The 27,654-nt window shown below is 35.3% G+C and overlaps 1 protein-coding gene across 1 annotated transcript in view; it reads left to right on the top strand.

The window, feature by feature from the left end:
- The window catches only part of smo (smoothened, frizzled class receptor), a 106,484-nt gene that overhangs the window by 45,583 nt on the left and 33,247 nt on the right, over window positions 1–27,654 (top strand). The window contains exons 6-11 of the mRNA XM_089105173.1: window positions 1,249–1,455; window positions 7,527–7,702; window positions 10,309–10,430; window positions 15,738–15,838; window positions 21,178–21,298; window positions 23,646–23,835. Coding sequence (XP_088961299.1) covers window positions 1,249–1,455; window positions 7,527–7,702; window positions 10,309–10,430; window positions 15,738–15,838; window positions 21,178–21,298; window positions 23,646–23,835 — 917 coding nt within the window. The remainder of the gene's footprint in view (window positions 1–1,248; window positions 1,456–7,526; window positions 7,703–10,308; window positions 10,431–15,737; window positions 15,839–21,177; window positions 21,299–23,645; window positions 23,836–27,654) is intronic.

The raw sequence follows: 27,654 nt of genomic DNA, 5'->3' as shown, positions 1-27,654 counted from the left end.
ACGCTGAACAAAATGGCTATCTCAAAATTTTGATTGGATGTGTTTGGGGGACGGATGGGCGTGGGGGGGGGGCTAGTTGCCCTCCAATTTCCAATCGAATGAGCCCTTTTCGAAGTTTCTACGACAACTCCTTCGATACGAAGTGCCCGGGTATGGAGGAAAAAAAACAAAAAAACATATGTGCCCTCATCGTTCTTTACTTAGGCAGCGCTATTTCGCTGCTTGTGATACTGATTTGTGGAAGTTCTATGCTTGGTAGATAATTTGATTCTATTTTTGTTCATTTTTGGTTTAATGGAGCTCTTTACTTTTTTTTGAAAAACTTATTTTGTGCAAAATGTTTTTTTGATTAATTAGTAAAAAACAATGTGTCTTTCTTAGCATAAGTTATGCATGTAAATGTGCAGTATGTTTTAGGTAACTTAATGGATTCGTCTACTGCGCCCACTTATCTGCGCACTCTGGAATGTTTTCTTATATATTATTATATTATCTTGTGATGATGTGTCTCTTTATTGATTTATGGTTTCTCAGTTCTTTTTTTGTGTGTTTTTTGTACTGCCTAATATATGTTCTTTTTAATCAGGCAGTTTACATAAGAAAGAAAAAGATTTACGTAGGTCCACTTTGCTGGATAAGAAGTCAACTTTACACGGCAAAAATCTTCCTTATCATATAACTTTTAGATGATGCCTCTACTTCTCTATCCAACACTCATCACTGTGGTGTATTATCAATAAGATTAAATCTAAAAACAACAAGTTTATTAAACTGGAATTAAAGAGTAACATTACAACTTAACAGTAATTTTTCTGTATATTAGTGGCAGACCCCCTAATATACGGGATAATTTTTGTTCGTTGTGAGAATGTTGCTCCTTACTTTCAATTGAAAAAGAAATAAAGAATGGGCAAGGGGCATATGTATACAATGGGTAAATAACTCGCAGCCCTTTCCAGGGGCGGAAGTGGGTCTTGTCATCCCTGGAGGCATAGCTATTAGACCTTTCGACTATGCTGAACAAAATCACTATCTCAAAACTTTGATGAGATGTCTTTGGGGAACAAAGGAATTTTGGGGAGTTGTAACTCCCCAAAATTCCCAATGTACAGCGATCTAAAAAATATGATAAAAGCCTAAAATAATTATTTAGGTAAAAGAACGGAGGAACAGGACTCTGGTACCATCACTCCTTATTTGTAAATAGGTCTCTTATTACATTTAATTTACAGCTAAGATTTTTTGTAGAACGAATTTCAAAACGTGAAGACGCTTCCTGGGAAATGTAAAGCGCCGCTTATCGAAGTAGAAAACACGATTAGTATGCTAGATGGCGTTGACGGTTGTGGCCTACCTTGTGAGCCACCACACTACTCTATAGAAGAATTGGACTATATCAGGACATTAACTTTCTTTGGAATACTCCCTTCGCTGCTTGCTAATTTCTTCGTAATGGTAACTTTTTAAAAAGAACCCTGTTGAATGTTTTGTCTATTCATATTCGGTTGATTCTACATCGATGTCTTGTTACCAACTTATTGTTACTTTTGTTTGAATGGACAGTATTTAGGAGACAAAATCAACAAAAGGTGAAAAGCCTGCAAAAACTTCCTATTTTCAAAATAGACTTCTTTCTTCATAGGAAAATAAGTATTTTTATTATTCTTTTTTCACTTTCAGCAAGGTTTTTACTATTTGGTATTTTTGCAAACATTTCTACTGAACTTGCGGTAACTGAAAAATTTTGGTTAATTTTTCAAATTTAGTGTCAAAATTTGCATTAGATATAATCATCTTTTTTTTTACAAAACTTTGTTGTAAAGTACAATCAGCCAATTTAAAATACTAAATAAGTATTTTTATTATTCTTTTTTCACTTTCAGCAAGGTTTTTACTATTTGGTATTTTTGCAAACATTTCTACTGAACTTGCGGTAACTGAAAAATTTTGGTTAATTTTTCGAATTTAGTGTCAAAGTTTGCATTTGATATAAACATTTTTTTTTTCTTTCTTTTTTTTACAAAACTATGTTGTAAAGTACAATCAGCCAATTTAAAATACTAAATAGCAGCCTACTGATCGACTGTGTAAAATGTACGATTAAAAAGCAGCTTAGAGGTTTTTGTGATTTTGAAATATATTATATAGACATATTTATTGACACACTCGACATAGCACTAAGAAGTACTAAAACTGATCTGTTTACAAGGTACATAGAAATGACACAAACACCAACTACAATTACTTTATGCTGTTAAACAGACCCGTGAAAAGGGAACAAAGGAATGTTGATACCGCGCTGTGCGGCAGTAAACTGGTTCCAACATTTTCTTTCTTCTGGTGAGTATGTTCGGGGGTGCTTTCGGGGGGAGGAGACACCTGTGTTTTCAACTTCTTAAAATATATTGTCCAAATTTGATTATAAGATTTTGGTGGCGCTTGTGGAGTGACTCAAGTCCCAATAATTCAAGGGCCTTTGCGTAAGAAGTATAGTTTTCTCCTACCATAATTTTACAAACACGTACACGTTTTTGTATGGCTTCAATATCTTGGCTTAGCCCGGAGCTTGACTGGACGCTTGGGCCCCAAACAGGACACGCGTATTCTAGTACAAGCAAAACCTAAGTCATGTAGGCCAGCTTCATTGAAACCGAACCTTTTCATTGTAACAAGCGATTGCGGGGCAGCCTAGTCTTTGTGGACTAGCTCATTCACATGGCTCCTGGAAATCAGTTTTTAAAGGGTTAAACCTCATTATCTTGCACTTCATCTCATTGAGAGTGAGACTTGCTAGTTCACAATCGGTGCGAAACATACTCGACCCTAATATTAGGGTCAAATTTTGGCACAGCAAAGTTTTCTTCGAGTACATATTTCAGTAGGAAGGACAAATCGTCCAATAATTTGTATCTATCCCTGAAAGACCGAAGGATGTAGTTTATGACAACCAGGAAACCGATAACAGCAAGTTTAGTACCTTGAGGCGTACCACAGGTAATAGGAAGAAATAGAGTTCGTGTCATTTTCGTTCATGGCGAAGACACACTGTTCACGGCCAGATTGGAAGTCGGCAACTATAAGCAGCAGGTCGGTTTTGGCACCCATTTGACTTAAGTTTTCAAGAGCAACAAGGTATCTGTAGATTCAAAAATAAAGCGACTGATAAAACATAAATTGCACCTAATACGAAAAGGCCAAGATAACCAAGCAAAACAGTGGGCAAACCAAATAAAATGGAAAATCAAAGAGGCACAAGCAAATTATTATGAAAATGAAGTTGACCATCTTTTGGAGTCCAAGCCTTCGCAGTTCTTCTGTAAAGTAAAAAGTCTAACGGGTAAAAGTTCTCAATCAGTTGACGTCATGAAGAAGGAACCTCTAGAGAAAACTGCGAATGACTTAAATGCCCATTTTGCTTCAATTGTGCAGTCTTACCCCCCTCTTTCACCTGCGAATCCTCCAGTAAATTTAACTACTCCTTCAGATGATAATTTAATTGCTGATATTTCATCGGCAATTATAATCCGTAAACTCTCTTCGCTAAAAAGAACTTCCGTTGCCCCTTTTGACATTCCAATTGCTGTCATTAAAGCATTTGCTAAAGAATTGTCATTTCCCCTTCAGATAATTTTTAATAATATAACAAAAACAGGATATTTTCCAAAGAAACGGACGAAAGGGTTTATTACCCCCATTCTAAAGAAAGGAGCAGTTAATGATTTCTCGTGTCTCTGACGGATCACAGTTACGTCAGTCTTTAGCAGAATATTCAAAAGCTGTGTTGCCGCATGGCTGAACAAATATCTTTTGAAATAACTGATTGAAAGCAATTTGGTAACATCCCTAAGTGTTCGACTGTTCATTATCTCGTTAATTCAATTGATTTTATTCAAAAACACCTGGATGAACCTGGAAAATGGATAAATTTAATTGCAATTGATTTCAAAAAAGCATTTGACCTTGTTGATCACAAAATCCTTTTAGAAAAAATGGCGGAAAAAAATATACCCAGCTTTATTATTAAAATCATCAAGAGCTTCTTAACAAATAGAGAGCAAACTGTAAAATATAAAGACCAAATTTCCACTTCTCTGCCAGTTTTTTGTGGAATTCCACAAGGAACTGTGATCGGGCCGCTGGGCTTCCTCCTCATGATAAATGAAAATGCTGCTGGGCTGGAGGGCAGATGGAAATACGTTGACGACTTGTCCTTAACGGAAGTCGTATCTGAGGATTCGAAGAGCAATGCTGCTAGTTTCATCGACCGAGTTACCTCAGAGGCGGCTGAACCAAACATGGTCGTGAATAAAGATAAATGCTAGGTCACGACATTTTCTTTTCTTCGGAAAACTCAACCTTTCGAACCTCCTATCGCTTCCGAGCTAATAAGTCATAAAATAACTTTACTTGGTGTGGTGTTTTCTTCCGACCTCTCATGGCGGGAGAATACAAAGACAATTGTAAAAAAAGCTAACGGCGTAATCCAACACTGAAAAAATTTCGAGTTCCTAAGGACAAGTTGAAACTAATATTTTGCATTTTCATCCGGCCATTAGTTGAATATGCCTGTCCGGTGTGGTACTTTGCCCTTACTCAGGATGAAACTGATAAAATAGAACGAGTTCAGAAGAGATCACTGCAAATCATTTATTGCGGTTCCCCTCTATCTTACTCCTTTTACCTCAAAGAATTTAAACTTGAATCCCCTTCTCTCCGCCGAGAAAAATTATGCCAAAGATTTGGCTCCTCCCTCCTCCAACATCCGATCTACCGATGATTCCTTCCCCCCCCTTTTGTCCCTATAAGATCTCGTCCCCCCAGGGAAGTGGCTGAGAAGGTTCTGAAACTGACCCCAGTCCACTGTAACACCATACGCTACAGTAAAAGCTTTATGCCAAGCTTTGTGAAATATTACAATGATCGTGTTTTTATTCTTTAGTTTATTTTATCCTGACGAAGTTTTATCAGACAATTTTATTCTCAATCTCAAGTGTTTTTATCCTTTAGTTTATTTATCCTGACGAAGTTTTATCTGACAATTTTATTCTCAATCTCAAGTGTTTCTATCCTTTAGTTTATTTATCCTGACGAAGTTTTATCAGACAACTTTATTTTGCTATTTATGACTAAGAGACATCATATTTGGGCTTTGCCCACGAGAGCTATGTCTTGTTTTTGAATTAAATGAATTTGAATTTGAGTCTGATCAAGTCAAATGCTTTTTTGTAGTCGGTAATGGCAAGATATACGAAGCATTTGCCCTTCTCTGGCAGAATATCATCATACAACCCGACGAGATGCACGGAGGTGTTGGGAGCCACAAATGCATTCTTATTGATAAGGGTCTAATTGGGGCTTTATGTCGTTCAACAGTTTGCCTTGAAATGGATATCTCTGTAACTTTCGTCATGCATGGAGTTAGCGAAATCAGTCTTAAATCATCGTATGACTTAGTAAATGATTTCTTAGGCATCACTTTAATATATAACTTTTTCCAAGTGTTTGGAAATTTTTGGAGAGTCAGGCACAGACTAATGATACTCACTAGAGGAGTCGCTATGAAAGGAGCATAATCGCGAAGAAGTCTCACAGGGATTTCACTTGGAAACGACGAGCTCTTTGGTTTTAATTTGAGTAGTTGATGAGAAACTTAATAAGGCTCTACTCGCGGTCACTCGCTACACTGTCTAGAATTTTCGAGAACAGTTGCAAGTTCTTCACTCGTATAGCTCGGGAATGTGGTGCATATACCAGCGAAAAAATGATTCACAGCGGATGCTGTCTAATAGCAGTTGTCGTCTTTCAGAAACCGTAAGTGAGGGTCTTGGGTTTTGCCGGTCAGCTTCTTTACTGAATCGTGCCATTTTTGCAGACATGGATCATCGTGGTTTGCAGCAAACGATTTCTTGGCTTTGCTGCAGAGGTCAACGACTTTGTAGCGGAATCCTTTATCATGAGTTTGAGACCACTGTTGTATAAGAGCCTTGATTTCAGTCGTGATCCATGGGCGAACAGATAAGGACTTGAAAACATAAGTTATCTCAGTTACTTAATCCATCATTCGGGTTTACACCTTTTTCCTGACGTAACAAGTCTTGGGTAGCTCTACTAAACTTCTCTGAATGTATTTTATGTTCATTAGTCATGATAAAAAAAAATCGGTAGTTTTTTATTCATCGGATAATTATGTTGACTTTGGACATCGTGTTTGATAGTGCCACGCTTTTAGTTTAGCCCTAAACGGTTGGCTGAAAAGGACAATCTTTGGTAATCTGTCATCCTTCATCCGCAAAACATGCCCTAGCCATACTATTCTTTCTCTCATTATAGCCCATAAAAGCGGGATTGAACTACTCTTTTCGTACAGCGTACTGTTTGAAATACGGTCAGTCAGTCGGGTACCCAAAACAATCCGTAATTTCTCTCGAAAATATTTAGCAAATCTTCCTCCGGTTTTCGGAGCGCCTATACTTCAGAATCATACTTGACCACATTCATCACTGTACCTTCCAATATTCTTATCTTGGTTCACAAACTTATCTTTCTATTCTTCCAAACTTTTTTTAACTGTGAAAAAACACCCTGAGCCTTGGCTATTCTACTTTTAACATCTTCACTGCACGCACCATCTTTACTAATGATACTAACTAGGCATGTGAAGCTGTCCACTTGATCAGTCTTTTCTTTACTCAACGTCACCTTTTTATCTTCACTTACTTCTAGCCTTAGTGACTTAGTCTTCTTAACATTAATTTTCAAACCTATTCTAGCACCCTGAATTCGCAAAACCTTTAAAAGTTCATTCATTTTGCTCAAACTTTCATTTATGTTGCTTAAATCATCAGCATAATGTAAGTCCAGGAACTTTTCTTTTATCCCCATTTAATTCCGTGTTCTCCCATTGCCTTTTCTGTGCTCTTTAAGACAAAGTCCATCAAAATGATCTGTATAAATGGGGATAGAACACAATCCTGCTTAGCTCCTGATTTAATACTGTGCCATGGTGAGCCATACTCTAGAAAAAAGTCCTGACCTTCAATAGCCACTCCTATTTAGGTGGGCCACTGACGTATATGTATATTAAAAAAAATATGAGGGGCAGAATGAATAACAATGCGCTACAAGTATAGTTAAGGTCTACTTCACGGGTATATATAACAACTGTACAATACAAATGTTATTTAAATTACAATGTAATACAGATGAAACGATTGGGATCCTTTTCAACAACTCTCTTTTTCGATTTTATTACTTTGATGTCTTTTCTTAAACAAAAAACAAGTTTATATGAAGGCTCAAACAGGAACTAAAAAGTGTTCTGTTTGAAATATTTGTTCTACTAAAGAAAAAAAAACAATAAACAGAAATGTTTTTCACGCCACGTAAGCGCTTTCACCGGCTGAGGCACTAGTGTTTCTGGAATTACCATTAGTTTCAGCAGCTTTTTATTTTATGTATCTAGTCAGTTTATTTTGTTCCCGGATTAAGCTAAAGACTGTGATTAATTTAATTCTATCCTTTCATAGGCTACCTATTTTTTGGATTGGAAAAACGCCAAAAGATTCCCTTCAGTCATGGTGTTTTATCTGAATTTGTGCTTTTTCACTGCAAATATGGTTTGGCTATGGTCATTTTACCCGGGAATGAGAGACGCAATTACTTGCTGGAAAGATGGCACTGCTCGAAAGGCAGAACCAGTTAGGTAAACTTTTTTTTTCAGATTATTTATCTTCTCTTTATTTTTTTACTGGCGTCGCTTCATCCTTGATAAAAACACAATTGAAGAAGTAATAACTAAATAGTTGCAAGGGCAATTTCATCAAAGATTTGGGCTGTTTTCTGTAAGTAAAGATCCGTATTGTCATATACTTCTCTTGAATGAATTATTTAGAATAGGTAGTAGCTCTGTAAGATTTACTTGAAACGTTCTTAAGGCTCGTCCATTTGTTTATCAAACAAACAGGTAAACGTTCTTTACCCGTGATTGTTCTTAAATTATTTAGTGGATCGACCTAAATGATTAAATATTAATTATCAAAGGGCACAAAGATTACAGTGTAAATTTCGTATGTAAAAAAAGAAAGCACATATTCCACAAATTGTGAATTCCTTCAAATTTTGGTATTCAAGGGTTTCTCAGCCGATCAACTACAGATCTTAGATTAATATTGGAATATGGAAGTTCAGAATTAACATAAATTAAGCACATGTTTCGCAAATACCGTCGATTTTTATGTAAAGTAGATATTTAAGGTTTTCTGAGGCTGTTGACTGTGAACAGGAGGTTCATGTGAGATTGGAATATAAAATATCATTGTGTGGCTACTCCTACCATGAGTATAACTAAAACATTCCTACTCTTTTTAAGAATAACCTCTAAATTTTACTAAAACTTATTAGCCAACATTACTGCTATTAGTGTATATGTTGCTGTGAATGTCCGAAATCTGGTTAATGTCAACATTCACCGGTGAATGTCCGAAATTTATTTTTCTCTGCTTGGATTCTATTATCTTTGCGAATCAGCTTTTTCAGTCTTATGCGAGCTTTGATGGTAAAAGTTAAAGTTAGGGTTAGGTTGGATTGGGTTAAATTAGGTTATCAATCTCAGACATGTGTTAAAAACCTAATGTAACCTAACCTGTCACCATCAAATCTTACATAAAACTGGAAAAGTTGACTGGCAATGCTGACTAAATCCAAGGAGAAAAAAGGTATTTCGGACATTCACCGGTTGACCAATTTTGGACATTCACGGTAACATATATAAAAACATTTCAATAAGAAAGGAGTAGAAATTTTGTAAAAAAAAAGAAAATTAACCTGCTGAAAAACCTGAAGACATCATCCATCTACATAACATTGGATCGAGCTTGGACTCCTAAGGGCTACTGGCGGACTTATCCTCGTCTATCATCAAGTTTGGATGAGATGTGACAATATCTTCAGGTAATGTCCAGTTGAAATTTTATAGGGATATCGTTTCACTCTCTCACATATATCGGATTGAATTCTGATCTTAGAAATACACAATTAAAACACCAGCACTTAGTTCCGGCGAAATTTGCTTGAAATCTGACACTTCTCATTTATGTCTTGACGACAACAATTTTGGAATCCCCTCCTCCTGCAGAGACTGGACTGTGTTTGGATACTCGGAAAACTAAACTAAAACACTAGATTCTATTGCTCATCAAATTTGGCTGGACATTGATTATATTGGGGGTGGAGGTGGGGCTTGCGTAGCTGTGTTGGTCTCAGGCAGTTTGGTGCTGCGGTAGGTTGTTTAGTAGTAGTAGTAGTAGTTTATTATTATTCTGTAATACAGTTGAGTTTGTTTAATAATGCACTCTAAGAAAAGATTTATTTGCTAATTAAATTTTCTAAACAAATTTCCACTTTAGAAAAAATTGATTCAGTAAACAGTCGGTCCTAGTATTAAAAATATCATAAATAGAAATGTCAACTAGACAAAATGAACACTCTGTACGAACTAACATTAAATGCAAAAAAAAAAGAAGAAAAACCACTTTGAAACAAAGGGAAAAAAGGGAAAGAAAAACGGAAGAAAAGAATATGTAAATAATTCGAAAACAGGTGGGAAGATGATTTTTTTTTTTTTGTAATGTGAGAGTTAGAAAACTATCTCCATATAAGCGTTCATCATTGTTTTGGGTCTGAATTTCGAGTACGTGTTGTCATTTCCTTCTCTTAGTGTATCAATCTGCTTAGTATGGAGAAGATACTTTCGTATCTGGTTAAAATACAATTTAAGGTGGGCTTTGTTGAAAGTATTTTTAAATTTTAAGAATCCAATTGGTATTTGCCATACTTTTGCTAACTTTATTTTCAGAATTTTTTGCCCCCCTCCCATGCCCAATAATTGCTCAAGCACATCCAATGAAAATTTTGAGATAGCTATTTGGTTCAACATAGTCGAAAATTCCAGCAACTATGCCTCTGGGGACGTCAACCCCCCATAGCCCTCGGGTGCCCCGCCCAGTTGGACTAATCAAATCACTTAGAAATGTAAGCATCTCTTGCAAGTTTAAATATAATAGATTGCAATTTCTATTTAATTTGTTAGCGATCATATCTATACCAGGCGTTTTTGGTATTGTATTTTGTAATGTTATAAAATACGATGGTCTTTTACTTACTGATTTGGTTTAGTCATAATGGACCTAGTTTAAGTTTCCATGTCTCTAAAAGATATTGGTAACATTTCTACTACTTCTTATGACTATGCTGCTTTTCCTATCTAGTAATTAATAAATGCCATAGCATAACCATCTATTTAATTTTCAGCAACGAAACCTTTCATTGTACATTTTCCTTCATTTTGTTTTATTCGCCGTCCATGACTGCTTTTGTTTGTCTTGCTGCGTTAGCCTATGCTTGGTATCAGCTGTCTCTACATCAGGCCAAAGGTATTTCTTTTTCTAATCTTTTATATATATATATATATATATATATATATATATATATATATATATATATATATATATATATATATATATGCGTGTAAGTTATTAAAGTTGTGTTTAGGGGATTTTAAGATGTCAAAGGATTAGTTATGCTTATCCTATCCGATTAGATAGGATAAGATCTCTATTACACTATGGCTGATAAATTGGGTCAATTCAATTTAGGATAACTCTGAAAACAGTGGTATGTTTAAAAGAATACTTCCTTTCATTGTTCGAACAACAGGCAGATGTTTAGTGTATTTACAAAATTTGTTATTAGAACACTGCAGTTTGCGGTAATGTCGGAAACAATATATCATGTAGTCCTTTAAAAAATTTTAGGGTGCCTTTATGTATATTCCTGTATAAAAAAGAAACGATATAAAAACCGAGAAAAGACAAAAATTGATTATATACTCTAATTAAGCCATTAAATTAATTCTCTCTTCATATTGCTTCTTAGCGTATCCTTTCTTTTCAATTTCATTTTATTTATTTTTAGGATGGCCAGACATAATTAAAAAAGAGACTGTATGGATGGCAAATCCTTTGCCATCCTTCAGCAATTTAGTCGCTCCATCTTGTAACCGGGTATATCCAGAAGCATTTCATTATTATAATCCAGGAAGGTCTCACGTAAAATAAATAATAAAAAAAAAAGAAAGAACACGGTTATATCTAAACAAATTTGTGAATGATCGTATCTCTTGTATTATTGATTGACCAGGTGGTAGACCGAAATTTGTCCGCGGTCAGTCTACTCATTCAATTTACCAATGTAACCGGTAAATTGGCCGCTTTTTTATTAGCGATTCTGATAAATATATTCTGCTTTTTGTTAGTTTATTCTTTGCTTTAAAAACAATCTGAGCTATTTCAGCATTTCTGAAGCGTATTAGCACTGGAGCTACTTAGAGTCATTCAAACGAAATCGATAAACATTTACAATATTATTATCATCAAAACCAGGGACCAGCATCTTGTCTTTAATAATAGTCGTTATTTATTTCTTAAGATCATTCCCAGACCTCTCCGCTTTACTCCATTCATGTCAAGCAATCCAACATTTTTTCTTGAACAAAATCATCCACTTTCGATTCCCATGATAAAATCCTATTTTCCAAGGTTTTAACCATTGCAAATGGTCCTTTGAGCAATTTCTATTTCTTGGAATTTTGGTTTGTAATCAATGAGAATAGTATCATGGATTTTTTTTTACTATCGTACCAACTGCTCTATTTTTGTAGCTAGATCTGACAGTTTGGCCTTAACTTGGCAGGATTTGGTCTGTGGCTTTCTATCCTTGATTACTAGGAGGTATTCAATTTTCGTTGTTTCTTTGGCCACACTGGTTGTGCTCTTTTCCATATGCATTTCTAATATGTTGAGTATTTAATTGCGTCTAGGCTTGAGTCTTTCTCTGGGATTCTTTGTGAATTTCCCCAAACTTAGCTTTTCTTTTTCTAGCAATATTGGTCTCATTGAGACGATTTTCGGCCTCTTCATTCCAAACTAAGGGAATAATTTTTCGATTGATATGTCTTTGAATGTAAAATTCCTATTGATTGCGTGTAGGTCTGAGTCTTTCTCAGGGTTTCTTTCAGAATTTCCCCAAACTTAGCTTTTCTTTTTCTAGCAATATCGGCCTCAGTGAGACAATTTGTGGGCTCTTCATTCCAAACTAAGGGAATTATTTTTCCATTGTTAGTCTTTGGATGTAAATTTGCTAGTTTCCTTTTACTTTTGGAAAAAAATTGTAATTTTTGTGTTCACCATATGCCTCTTTTGATTCGATCTTTTCTGGTTGTTCATCTCCTCTGTAATCCATGAAAAGAGGTTTTGAAAATTTTCGAACATTCGATTGTTGGAAGAGTTGTTCATATTCGGATGTTTTTGACCAATCACGTTTCTTTCATTTTGAGTATTTGATCGAGTCTGAGCCTGTATCTTACTCTGGGTTTCAATAAAACTTTCACAACATCCGACTTCTTCTCTTCAACATCAAACTCAGTGAAACGAATTCCACTGTCTTCTTCTCGAATGGCCGAAACAATATTTGCATTGTAAGTCATTGGATGCAAGTTATGAAAATTTTCTGATTTACTTTGATTTTCTGAAGGTTAGTTGTCATGTTCACCATACGACTTTTTGTTCATTGATGTTTTCTGGCTGTTCATCTCTTCTGTCGGATGTTCGAAGAGTTTGAAAAGGTTTTGGGAATTTTTGAAAGAACAGATTGGTGGATAAACCAGGGTTATCCAGATTGTCTGAAATTTGTTTGTTCCACATATAGGAAATTGTCTTTGATCTTTGTTTAGCAAGAAATATACCGTTCTTTCTTACAACTTTTCATAAAAAATGAAGATGGTTTTTGGAAATTAATGTAAATATTTATAAAAGAAACATAATTTTTTATGAATTTTATGATAAATAAAAAGAACCACATTTTACAAAAAAAGGTGCACGGGAACACTTTACAAGACTATGACCCATACATTCCTGTGTTATATCAAAAGAACTGTTGGGGCAAGTATGTATTCAGGGGGTGACAGCGCCCATTTTACTACAGACAATCTTTGTCTGTGTAGCACGCAGCTAGGAACATCATCGCTTGTCATATATTTTGTCAAAAATGGCATTTATTTAAAAATTTCGGCCGCATCGTTCTTTGCTATAAAATATTAGGAAAACTTCAATTAAACACCTCTATAATAAAGGTTATAAGAGTGAGTATATCAATTACTAAATGGAAGAAAGAAAAGTTTTCAACTGAAAGGAAGGAGCAAAAAAAATTTAGAACTAACAGATTTTATTCAGAATATGAATAAAATCTGTCCCCTCCTCAATACCTCGTGCTTTACGCTAAAGCTTTTTAGAACTTTTACAGAAGCTTTCTATTCTTGTTAAATGACTTTTTTGTTCCAGGAGTCGTTCCTAAAGAATTGGTACATAAAGTCAAGCTTTAGCGTAAAGAGAGAGGTATTGAGGAGAGGCAATCCCTCTCATATACGGAATTATTTTTGTTCATTTTAACTTTTAATGCCGATTCTTAGTTTTTGTTGAAAAAAATGGGGAGGAAAAACTTTCCTGGACTTGGATTATGCTGATGATTTAAGCATCCTAGATGAAAGTGTGGGCAAAATGAATGAACTTTTTTGAGGTTTTGTGAGTTCAGGGTGCTAAAATAAGTCTAAAGATTAATGTTAAGAAGACTAAGTCGTTAAGGCTAAGAATAAGTGAAGGTGAAAGGGTTACGTTGGGTAACGAAATGATTGATCAGGTGGACAGCTTCACTTACCTTTTAGTATTAATAGTAAAGGCGGTGGAAGCAGTGAAGATGTATAAAGTAGAATAAGCAAGGCTCAGGGTGTTTTTTCATAGTTGAAAAAAGGTTGGAAGAATAGAAAGATATGCCCGCGAACCAAGATTAGAATATTGGAAAATACAGTGATGACAGTGGTCAACTATGGTACCCGGCTGACTGACCGTATTTCAAACACTAGGCTGTATGAAAAATGCGATTATATCCCGCTTTCTAGGGCTATAATGAGAGAAAGGTAGAGATGGCTTTAATACATCCTGCGGATGAAGGATGACATATTGCTGAAGGGTGTCCTTTTTAGTCAACCGTCAAGGGCTAAACTGATGGCAGGTCGTCCGTGGTTGGAGTGGGAGGATGTCATAAAGAAAGATTTAAGGGAAATTACCTCCTGGGAGGGTGTAAAGAGGGAAGCTGTGAATAGATTTGGATGGAAAAGGAGCGTGCGTAGCTATGTTGGCCTCAGGTAGCTTGGTACTGCGGTGAGTTGTTAGTAGTTGTAATTATAGTTGAAAAAAATACTTTTTATTTAATTTCTGACCGTTTTTCAAATAATGCCGAGAAATCCAACTCCCCTCCATGAAAAATTCCATCCCTCATGGAAATTTCTTCTCGCGTGAAATCGTCACGGATAATTCCATCCTTGCTGAAAATTCCATTCACAGCTTCCCTCTTTACACCCTCCCAGGAGGTAATTTCCCTTAAATCTTTCTTTATGACATCCTCCCACTCCAACCGCGAACGACCTGCTTTCCGTTTAGCCCTTGACGGTAGGCCTTGCTGAAAGATTCCACCTGAAAAATTCTCCTCAGTGTACTTTCATTTGACTAAGACTTTAATTTCTGATCGTTTTTCAAATTATGCCTGAAATCCCCCTCCGTGTAATTTTTTTCCGGAAATCTCCTCTCCCAGTGTGAAATTGTCCCTGTGGAATAATTCTCCATACAATTCCAACCCCGCAAAAAATTGCCACAGAGTATCCCCATTTGTAAAATTCAGTTAGCAGAGACAAGGTAATACAAATAAAAAGTATTTCGTATAGGAATTTTGGTAAATTCCCCCATTGTAAATTTACCCTGAAAAGCTTACCCCGGAAACTCCCCTCCCTATGGAAAATTCTCACCGTGGAAATCCCCCCCCCCCAAAAAAAAACAATGAAAATGCCTATATACTTCCCAATAACAATTACCACCCTTAAACAATGGGCAAATTTTGCAAATTACAGCCCTTTCCCCAGGAGCTGTGGGGGGGGTCATGTTGTCCACAAAGGCATACTGTGTTGTAGCTATGGCTACAACCATGATTGCGTGCTTAACTCAAGTTAGAGGAAGAACTCATCGAAAGTAAATTCTAGAAGAATATAATTTTCTTCTGGAAAATTTATTTCTGATTTTTTTTTTTTTTTTTTTTTTTTTTTTTATATATATATATATATATATATATATATATATATATATATATATATATATATATATATATATATATATATATATATATATATATATATATATATATATATATATATATATATATATATATATATATATATTCAGAAATGATCGTTTCTTTTTGACCATCTGGGGTAAATTTGAAGTACTTTCTCAGCGAAATATGTTGTTCATTCTCTCTACTCAGTCAGAGGGTGAGATACTCTCTGTAAGGTCATCTTTTAGAAGTTTGCTATGCAACCAGTGGCTTACTTGGATTTTTTTTTTTTGGGGGGGGGGGCTACAGCTGAAAGATATGGAGTCGATCAAAACTTACTAGCAACATAGCCTATTGCTATTGCATTTTCCTTCCTCTTTCTTATTCACGTGTCACTAGGCTTATTTATCTCTAGGCTATTTTACCAAACAAATCTAAAAAACGAGAAGCTCATTACCCAAATTCCAAATCAAGTCTAATGATACATTGTTCTCATCTATTGTAATGTATTATTCTTTTGGCAGGTAGTCTTCGTGAGAGAATAGAAGGGAGAGATGCCTACTTTTATTTGACTGCTTTCTCCTTCACTCTGGTGATGACAATTATCGCTCTGTCCACTTTACAAGTGAGTATTATATGTCAGTGGTAGTAGGCCTACATAAGACTTGACCATTAATTCTTCTTATCCCAAGAAATAACCAAGACTTGGACAGTCGAGAAAAAATATCCAACTGAGACAAATTTACTTCCTGGGGTTCGGTCAGGCCGAGATCCTCACATAACAAGTACGATATTTATAGACCGGACAAATGATTACTTTATTAGTGAATAAGTAATATCTTTAATCACAGCTTCTTATTCAATATTACTTAATACCTAAATATTAAAGAAATTATGAAGACTTGAATGATTGTATGTAAATGGTAATTTTGAGACTTGCGAGACTAAGTTGACTAAGTCGGCAGCTAAACTTCTCTTCTAAGTGAGGCTATAAATAAGGTTGAGACGCATCGGAACCTGCAGTATGTAATTGAAATCAATGCAGACATTCTAAATAGCACAACTGAAATACCTTAAGACAGAACTTACAGTTTTAGGATTCATGCAGATAAGAAGAATTTTTTGGAGGGGGGCTGAAATATCAAAGTATTGGAAAATATAGGGGGGGGGGACTTTATAAACCTTGGCATTTGTGGTAGTCCTTCCTCTTTTGCGCGGGCCTTATAAAAATAGGATATAAAAACACCCTAAATTGCTTGGGAACCTCTTGGAAGTTGGCTAGAACGATATTTTTTTTCACAGTGATATGGACGCGGAGTGTTTACTAGTGTGACGGCCTCAGAAAACTTGACACTCTGACGACTTTTTAGTTATAGTAGTAGTACTAAAATCGAATTTATATCTTTAGACCCTTAGACACGGAATTTAGACCCTTTTGGCCCAACTAGTATCTAAGCCTAAAGATATCTTTCCAAGCTAAATTAATGCTACATTTAGAGGATTGATTTGCCGTCGTATAAAATAATTTTTAATAGCTTAAGAAAGTTAAATATTGCTTTCTCGATTTGGTCGGGGCCGCAATCAGTATTTCTTTTAGACTTGTGAGTGTGGTTTTCCACTTGTGTCAGCGTGGGTGCTTCAAAAAGGGAGGGGGGTGTGCTAGATGTTTTCCTGAGGAATTTCCTTAGAATGGTTTTAGGTACTTGTTTAAATGACTGTATTTTAAACAACAAGCTGCGCGAATAAAATGGCTTCGATCCTACTTTCTAGGAAAGGAAAGTTAAGAGGGGTGGGACATATCTTGGTGGAAAGATAATAGATTGCTAAGAATCGTGCTTTTTCGCCATCTGTTTGGGGCCAAACGAAATACAGAAGTTCCTCGAACATGAAGAATTTATTAATAAAGGAAATCGGAATACCTTGGAACTTCATTGGATGGAGTTAAGATTGAAGCTATGAAGGATTGTGGTGGAGAAAGAGCGTCTTTGTCCGTACGTTGTTAGGGTGCTTTCACACTACGCCGTAGAATCTTTCACACTGGCATAACTTTACGTTATATTATGTAATCTTAAAAGGCAAATTTTTTCTGTGACTTAGACTGTAGTAAATAGACTCGAAACTATAGGACTTTACGTTATGTATTTTGCGCTGTGGAAAAGCCAACGTAGTAAAAAAAAATAGAATTTCTAGATTAGCATTTAATAAATTTTGAGAATTATTTAAAACTTTTCCTAGAAAGTCTTTCATACTAGTTTTTCCTAAAAGGTCTTATCCATTCATATTTTTATTTTACACAATTTGCTTACGATTATTGTGAGGATTTCAGATGATAATTATGATGGTTTTATGGATTTTATACGATATCCTAACTTGAAAGGACTTATTTAAGTGTGAAAGGTTATTCTTAACTTACCGCCTTACCTTAGGAATTTACATGCGTAGTGTGAAGACTTCTCTAGCAGTAGTAGCAGCATTCCATCTCTAATGGGACATCTCTAGACATCCTTTCTGTCCAAAAATGACTTGTCCAAGATGAGTAATATCGCTTTAATGTTTAACAATGATAACATGTTAAAGCCTTTAGTAAAATCTTTTAAATAATAATAATAATCTTCTACATATATATATATATATATATATATATATATATATATATATATATATATATATATATATATATATATATGTATATATATATATATACATTCTTTGTCATCGGTGTATAAGTAAGAAGCGACCCGGCTCAATAGGAACCGAAACTCTAAAAAAAGGAATTTCGATACCAATAGATATATCAAAAAATTTAATTTTGTTGCTGGTTTTAAATATATAAGTTTTATTAAGTTTAGTTATACCCGTCAAAGGTTACGAGCCTGAGAAAATTTACCTGATTTTTAAAAAAAGGGGGAAATACCCCCTAAAATTTATATAATCATAATGTACATCACTCCAGCAGATTCAACGTATCAGAGAACCCTACTGTTAAGTTTTTAAGCTCCTATCTGAAAGAAAATGTGGAATTCTGTACTTTTTGCCGGAAAAAAGATCACAGATGTGTGTCTATTTGTTGTTTTTTCCCAGGGGTAATCGTATCGACCCAATGGGCCTAGAATATCGGGAGAGGGCTCATTCTATTGGAAATGAAAAGTTCTAGTTCCCTTTTTAAGTGACCAAAGAAATTAGATGGCAGCTAAGCCCCCTACCACGTCACTTTTTTCCCAAATTCTTTCGATCAAAATTTTGAGATTGCTGTTTTGTTCAGCATAGTTGAAAGGCCTAACAACTATGTCTTTGGAGATAACAAGACCCCCCCCCCCCACAGCCCCTGGGGAAAGGTCTTTAAGTTATAAAACTTGCCCATTGTTTACGTATAGTATTTGTATTTTGAGAAGTATGCATACATTTTTGGGGGGGGAAGGGGGGGGGGTGAATTTTTTGGTGGGGGGACTTTGCACGGGAGAATTTTCCATGGAGAGGGAATTTGTATACTGGTAGAATTTGCCAGGATTCCTATACGAAATTTCTTTGTGTCTTGCCTTCTGCCTTTACTTCGTCAAGCCGCTAGGTCAAATTTTTTCATCTGTTGAAATAAAATAACACGGATAAGAAATATGGTAAAATTACGTAGAAAAAATAGAAATCTAGGGAATTCCCCGATCTTGTGTTGTAGCCCCCTTTCTCAGACAAAAAAAAATTAATATATAAGGAAGCCCACCTCCCGATTTCTTTCTCTGCTTCAGTAGTCGCTTCCCGTTCTACTAGACCATTTACACAAAGTTCTAAGTGGTTTTAGAGGAATAACTGGAGTAGAGCTAATTTTGCACTTTATATTACTGCGTTGTCCGCGTTATTGGGTTCTATAAAAGTTCCTTACCATTTGCTTCAAATTACTGACCGTTTCTCAAATGATAAGCAGTATCTAAATGAATATTATGATAAAATAATTTGGTGCTTAAAACAATCAGAGGCGACTGCTGTTCCTCTAGAAAAAATTAAAGTTAAAACTAGAAAACCAGAATGGGTTTTGGACCCAGAATTGAAAGTTGTAAAGAATAAAGCTAAGTTTTGGCTACGAATATTGGTGTCTTGCGGTCGGCCAAATCGAGGAGTTGTCTTCTATCTGAAGCAAAGTACCAAGCGTGCTTATAAAAAACGTTTACGGCAGTCTAGGGTATCTGGTTTTGATTTTTCTGCGTCCAGAAAGGAGTGGTCTCATGTTCTGAATTCGGATAAGCTCAGTTGTGATTTTTCTGAAAGTCCTATAGCAGTTAATACTTGGGTGCCGTATTATAATGATATTTTCGGCAAGGTGAACCGGGAAGTTGAAAAGCTTTTTAGTAACTTTCTTGAGTCGTGTTTGCCTAATCGTATTTCTCAGAGTAATGTATGACCAGTTTCTACTGTTGATATTGGTCAAGCTATTAAGAACATGCAATCTAGCTCTGTTGATCAAGACGGAATTTCGTCTTATCATCTAAAAGTAGTTTGCCCAACTTTGATAGATCACCTTCAGCTACTGTTTCAGATGTGTTTATCTACTTCTATGGTTCACAACAGTTTTCTCTGTGGCACAGTCACCTTGGTTTTGAAGCGTGGAAAAACTTCGTCAGAGTGTAGTTCTTATCGACCAATTACTGTTTCGTGAGCTCTTTAGCAAAATTTTGAATATATTCTTCTCCCTTTCATTTCAGAAAATGTTAATTTTGGTGAAAACCAATTTGGCTTTCAAAAAAGGCTGGGATGTCAGCACGCCCATCGTGTTCTAGCTTCCCTCCTGTTGCAATCTGTTAATGATAAATCTCCTCTTCATATCTGTGCTCTTGATCTTTCGAAAGCCTTCGATAGTATAGTCCACTCACATGCACTCTATTCCCTTTTTTCCAACAATATTAAGCTTTCTATTGTTGTTTTCTTTAGGTACTGGTATTCTAACTCTTTTGTTCGGGTGAAATGTAATGGAGTAGTTTCTGATTCAAAGGTGTTTCTTCGGCGTGGGGTCCGTCAAGGTGGTGTGCTTTCTCCAACTATTTTTCAGCTATGTATTGCTCCTATCCTTTCATCCTTGCCTTCGACTTTCATTTCTGATGGAATTGATGTCTCGTATCTTGCTGACTATGTTCTCCTTGTCAGTCGTTCTAGGGCTGGACTCTCACATTCTTTCAGCTGGATCTTAGACCAGTTCATACGGATTGGGCTTATGTTGAACGTCGATAAGTGCGAATATACTTCGTCTAATTCGAGTTCGAGTCTCCCTCTTAACTGTGTTTTTTTTCTGTATTCCCGTTCTCTTCTTTTCAGTGCCTTGTTCTTAACATTTATAATATTCTCGAAACATTTCAGGCTCTGACAGTTTATAATGCAAAAAAAAAAATTAAGATTTAATATTAAAAAGTGGTTCCATATAGAGGGAGTTATAATAGGCCAGCACTTGGGAACTTATATTCTTCATTTTGTGATCATTCTATTCTTTTTTTATCTGGTTTTCTTCCAATTCTGAAGCCTAAAGATCTGAATTCTATCCGGACTTATTATTTTAAATTTTCTCGGTACCTTTTGTGCCTCCCTCCGTGGTTCCGGAACCGGCATCTAATATCGCGATTCGGCCTCCCTGATTTACGGGAAAAAGTGACTGTGCTTGCGGGAAAGCTGTCGTTATCTGCAGGTGTCACTGCGCACCATAATTAACGTCGTTTTATGTAAATAATTGTTAAGTGTGCGAGTTTGCTTTTTTTTTCTTTTTTTGTTCTTGGTGTTCTCCGCTACTTTTTTATAGTGGGTAATAAATAAATTATTATTATTATTATTATACCCAAAACGCATAAAACCCATACCCTTTGAAAAGTCGTTTAATTCTCATTAAAGACTTGCATCGAATCATATATTATAAAAATTTATTATTTCCATTTTCCTTCCCTATATATTATTTGGCAACTATTTTTATTTATGTGCTTCTTTTATTTTTAGGTTGATGCCGACCGTTTATCTGGACTGTGTTTTATTAGTGGTAGCTCTACCACAAGAACTGTACTGTTGATTATACCAATGATGGTTACTTTAATTATTGTTGAGACCTTCCATTTGCTAGGTAGGTAATGTTAGATTCATACTTTTTTAATGGTGCTATTTTTCTAACCTTTTTTTTTCTTTTTGACGCAAAATAGTTCTTGTATAACTGATCCAGAAAAAGACTTGTGTAGTTCATATGGAATGGGACTGCTGCATTTTTAAAGGGGAAATTCGAATATTAAAATTATTAGCATATCAAGTCAATAACAATAACTTTGTATTACCCTACAAAAAAAAACAAAATGCGGATTTCGACGCAAAACATTAGCTTTACATTACTATGCAAAAGGACCCATGCAGTTTTTTTCTTCTTTTTTTGGCGCATATAATTCATGCATTACAGATGCAGACTTTAAAGTTGTTCACCAGAAATCAGACTTTGATTGATGTTAACTCAGGAGATGCAAGCGGCAACTATCAAAACACGGGGCTGAGTAGAAGGCAACAATATTAGATTTTTTATTAGAAAAATATTAGATATACATGTGCTTTGCAAAAATCCATATATGCAATTTGAGTTATATCTAAAGCTTAAATCTGACAGTAGTCGAATATTACTTTGCTTATTGAAAATTGCTTCGCCGAGCCACAAAAAGCCCTTCCAAAGCGGAAAAATCGCTTCGCCATGCTTCAACTTATAGTTGAAAAAAAATCGTAAAATGAATTTGGTATTTGTTCAATCTTTGAAATGAGTTGCCTAGCTCTTAAAAACTAGAGGAAAAAAAATATCGCAAGCAATTTGCTGAAAATCCCCTGTTCCCTCGGTCTATATTAGTAAATGATATAGGAGGCACATATATGGCACATACATACATACATATCCTAAAAAAAAATCGTCTTCAATTCAAATTGCCAGGTGATTTTGTTTTGCCCTGTGAACTACTTTTTTCGCAAGCTATTTTTTGTCACGCTCTGTCAAAACTTAGCTTAAAACGAAACAGTTTTCATATAACGGAGGCATGCAGCAAAATGTAGTTGTTCACACGGATTCACAGTCTCACAATTCATCTAAAAACAATTTGTCAATGATTAGATCTTTTTGCTTCATTACGCTCTAAATTTTAATCTCGCTGTTCATTTCAGTCACGAAAACTGAAGTTTTTTTGTTGTTTTTTTTTTTTTTGACAAAATAGAACTCGATCCAGGAAGTTGGTAGAACGATCGTAATAGGCCCATACTAATACACTGGCTATGCTATTTTTTAAAACTTTAATTTGGCTCAGAACTGTGCCTGTTATTTTGATTCATCAGGCGGGGGGTTCAATTGATTCAATTTGTGAATTGTTTTCTGTGCATAAAGGTTTTTTTCAAATCTAAAAGGCTTTAGACTGCTACACCCGTTAAAATGAAAAAAAAGGTAAAACTTAAACATCGGGTTGAGTAGAAAGCAAAAACAATAGCTTGACGTTCCTCAAGAAAAGAGTTTTTGGTTTCTTTTGACGCTCATCACCTCAAGCACAACAAACGCAGGTACTATGTAAAATTTATCATGTGAAGCTAGACCACTGCACAGGTCCAAACGGAAAATGGGATCGTAAAAATATAGGCATGATATTGAGTAGAAAATACAAATGGTAGCTATGCATTGCTCCACAATAATCTCTTTTTCTGTTTAACTGAGTTTTTTTTGGCACAAAACAGTTGGTGCACTCATTATGCAGTTGGTGCATAATGAATGCATGCAGAAAAAAGGTAATAGAGACTGGTGCGTTCTATAAAAAGGAGAACCAAAACACCAAAATTAGAAACATCGCATTGAGTATAATAAAAAACAATATATTGAGTTTATATAATGGGATATGTCAAGCGAAAACTATACTTTTACATTACTCGACACAAAAAAACGAATGTATTTTTTAGCTTTCTAGTTCTACGAAGTTTTCATGTGGTGGGAAGTTTTCAGGTCCTTGGTGGGTAGGGGTGGGGTAGTGCTAAAGGATTTTTAGTGAGGTCAGAAACCCTAAAATGTGCACTATATGCAAAAATTAGGTCTTCCTCGGGAGGGGATCTTGGAATTGTCTTTGGAACTCTCTGTATACCTAGGATCAGGCACGCGCCCAGGATTCTCTTTTTGGAATCCCATAATAAAAAAAAATGATGGGTGGGGGGGGGGTAATGGTCAAAACGAATTGTGCTTGGTAATTTGAATAAGTAGTGTCCGGGAATTCGACAGAATCAGGGGGAGGGGCCGGTTTTTATTTCTATTAAACTATTTGCTAAAAAAAAAACAAGGCAAATATAAACGTAGTACTTTACTTTACCATTATGTAATCCATCTATCCATTCAAACCAGTCTATCCATTAGGATAGACTGGTAGTACATTACCAGTCTATCCTTTGCTTGTCAAAATCGTACATTTTTTTAGGCTTCATCAATTTTCGACGGATTTATAGTCATTCTTCTGGAAGTGAAAGTCGAAAGCTTACTTGGTTCATAAGTCGGACTGCCACACAGGCGGTTTTCTACTTTTTCATTGGCGTTTCTGCTTTTTCTTTGCAGCTGTATGAACTTCTTATGGAAAGTCATTGGAGGAAAGCACTTAGAGAATACATCATGTAAGTCAAAATCCAAGTTATCCGATTTTGTTGATAGAAAGTTTTGCAGAAAAAAAGTTGATAGAAAATTTTCGTTTGATAGAAACTTCTTTCCCCTGTGTGTTTATTTTGTTTTTTGTTGTTGTTGTTTTTTTTGTTTTTTTTTCACCTGTTCGATTTGAATTTTTCAATGTGAGATGACAATTTTTCTGTCATTCGATAGCTGAGATTCAGTTTTATTCATTTGACGACTTACATTTTGAAATTTTCTTTGCTTTTGTTTTTTGAATTTTCTTATTGTTCACAGAAAACAAAGAAAATTTTCCAAGTTTCTAAGCAATTTTGGATTATTGTCTAAGAAAAAGTTTTAGTAATATCATTTAGTTTAGTTCTGGCCCGGTAAGTATATAGTAAAATAATGAATCCATTGATATAAGTATTTTGTTTTTTCGGTGTAAGTTACAGCTGTGGCTTTTCGTAATTAATTAAAAAAAAAACTCCGAAAAATAATTTTACAAAGAAAAGTATTTTAATCTTAAGATCAGGAGATACAAATACATGTTAAAATTTCAAACTCAAAACGACCAGAAATTACTATTAAAGAATAAATGAAATCCAAAACGAACAGAAATTAGATAAACAATCAAAGTAAAAAAACATACAACAAGTAATAATATAAAAGAATACATAAATCTTAAAGCGAGTAATACTTAAATTGAATATGCAAATCAAGCTTAAAATGAAAAAAAATATATTTTGCTATTGAAGTATAAATGAAACCCAAAACGAACAGAAATTAAATAAACGATCAATACAAGCAAACATACAGTAGATGATAATATAAACGAACAAATAAATCTCAAAATGAGCGAAACTTAAATTGACTGGGCAAATTAATTTTAATAGGAACAAAAGCAACTGGAAACAAGAGTTTGAATTTTGCCTCCTACTCTATCTTTAAAAGTGTAAAACCCGTTACGTCATTGGCGCTTTACTGAAAACGAATTATATTACAAATATTTTCTTTTGTGCTTAATATTGAAAATAAGCATTAAAATAACAGTAAAATTTTGAACTGATGAGCTTTCAGCAATTAACATCATTATACATCAGATATCCAGTTTAATTTATTAGTTCTTTATAAGATTGTTCAAGACAAATATAGTTTCACCTACAAACAAGAGTTTGGATAGCGCCACTTTTTTTAACTGTGTAAACATAAGGCCTACTGCGTCATTGGAGCTTCACTGAAAACGAGTTATGTGACAAATACTTATTTTTCAAGTTCTTGAAACTTTGAAAATGAAAATTAAATTACAGTGAAATAAAATCTCGAACTGATGGATCTTTCAAAAATTAATATCATTATATATTAAATATTCAATTTGATTTTGTTTATACTTTCCAAGACTGTTCAAAACGCATAAAGTTTTCAGTAAAGCGCCAATGACGCGGTAGGTTTTAGACTTTTACAGCGAGAGAAGAGAGCGATACCCATACACTCTTGTTTGTAGTGATTTTTGTTTGCTTCAAACTTGATTTGCATATTCAATTTAAGTTTCATTCGTTTTAAGATTTATTCATTCATTTATATTAGTATGTATTGTATGTTTGTTTGCATTGATTCTTTATTTAATCTCTGCTCGTTTTGGGTTTCATTTGTACTTCAATAGCAAAATATTTTTTCGTTTTAAGCTTGATTTGCGTATTCAATTTAAGCATTACTCGCTTTAAGATTTATTTATTTTTTATATTATTACTTGTCTCTTTTTTGCTATGATTGTTTATTTAATTTCTGTTCGTTTTGGGATTCATTTATAGTAATTTCTGGTCGTTTTAAGTTTAAAATTTTAACAGGTATTTGTATCTGCTGATCTTAAGTTCAAAATGGCCTTTACTTTTCTTTGTGAAATACTTCTTTTCGGAAAGTTTTTTTTAATTAATTGCGAAAAGCCACAGCTGTAACTTGCATCAAAAAACAAAATACTTAGTGTTTTGTTACAAACTTAGTACTTAGTATGTTCGACACAGAAGTTTTTTTTTTATCTGACCTTTGAACTAAATTTAACAAAATGGCTATCTCAAAATTTTTATCGGATGGGTTTGGGGAAAAAAGGGGGGCTAGTTGCCCTCGGATAACTTTCGACTCTTAAAAAGTGAACTAGAACTTTCTATTTCCAATCAAACGAGACCTCTCTGAAGTTTATACGAGCATTCCTTTCATAAGAATCATATGTGCTCCCAGGGCATAACTTAGAGCGCCTGCCCCCGGGCCCTGGGGTGTTGTATTAACACCGGAGTTTTCTTATCCCACCAAAAAATAGCTATCTCAAAATTTTCATTGGATGGGTTTAAGAAAAAAGGCGTGGAGGGGGCTAGTTTCCCTCGGATCTCTTTTGACTCCTAAAAAGAGAACTCGAACTTTCAATTTCCAATCAAATGAGCCCTCTCTGAAGTTTATACCAATATCCCTTTCATAAGAACCATATATGCCCCCAGGGCATAACTTACAACGCCTGCCCCCGTGCCCTGGGGGGGCTGTTTCGACACCTGAGTTTTTGTTATCTGATTTTTCAAGTATTTTTAACAAAATGGCTATCTCAAAATTTTTATCGAATGCATTTGGGGAAAAGGGGGCTTGGAGGAGGGCTAGTTGCCCTCTAATCTCTTTTGACTCTCAAAATTGAACTAAAACTTTCAATTTTCAATCAAATGAGCCTTCTTTGAAGTTTTTACGAGCATCGCTTCCATAAGAACCATATATGTCCCCAGGGTATAACTTACAACGCCTGCCCTCGGGTCCTGGGTGGTTTTGTCGACCGCGGAGTCTTCATTATATGATCTTTGAACTATTTAAAAAAAAATGGCTATCTCAAAGTTCTTATCGGATAAGTTTGAGGAAAAAAATGGGGGAGGAGGGGGCTAGTTGCCCTCAGATCTCTTTTTACTCTTAAAAAGTGAACTAGAACTTTCAATTTCCAATCAAACAAAACCAATGAAGTCTATACGAGCATTCCTTTCATAAGAACCATATATGCTCCCGGGGCATAACTTAGAGCGCCTGCCCCCGGGCCCTGGGGGGTTGTTTCGACACCGGAGTTTCCTTATCCCACCTTTTATTTGAAAAAAAATGGTTATCTCAAAATGTTCATCGAATGAGTTTGGGGAAAACAGGCGTGGTGGGGGGGGCTTGTTTCCCTCGGATCTCTTTTTACTCCTAAATAGTGAACTAGAACTTTCAATTTCCAATCAAATGAGCCCTCTCTGAAGTTTATACAAGTATCCCTTTCATAGGAACCTTAAATGCCCCCAGGGTATAACTTACAACGCCTGCCCTGGGGGGCTGTGTCGACTCCTGAGTTTTATTATCTGACTTTTCTAATATTTTTAACAAAATGGCTATCTCAAAATTTTTATCGAATGCATTTGGGGAAAAGGGGGCTTGGACAGGATGGCTATTTGCCCTCTAATCTCTTTTGACTCTCAAAATTGAACTAAAACTTTCAATTTTCAATCAAATGAGCCCGCTTTGAGCATCGCTTCCACAAGAACCATTTATGTCCCCAGGGAATAACTTACAACGCCTACCCTCGGGCCCTGGGCGGTTGTGTCAACCCCGGAGATTTCATTATATGATCTTTGAACTAAAAAAAATGGCTATCTCAAAGTTCTTATCGGATAGGTTTGAGCAAAAAAGAGGGAGGTGAGGCTAGTTGCCCTCCGATCTCTTTTTACTCTTAAAAAGTGAACTAGAACTTTCAATTTCCAATCAAATGAGCCCTCTTTGACGTTTATACGAGCATCCCTTCCATAAGAACCATATATGCCCCCAGGGCATAA

The sequence above is a fragment of the Artemia sp. Qi Xiang Cuo genome, chromosome 19 (genome assembly GCF_049724085.1).
Source record: "Artemia sp. Qi Xiang Cuo chromosome 19, ASM4972408v1, whole genome shotgun sequence".
Lineage (NCBI taxonomy): Eukaryota > Metazoa > Arthropoda > Branchiopoda > Anostraca > Artemiidae > Artemia > Artemia sp. Qi Xiang Cuo.
Note: the sequence above shows the minus strand (reverse complement) of the source record. Positions and strands in the feature narration are given on the sequence as shown.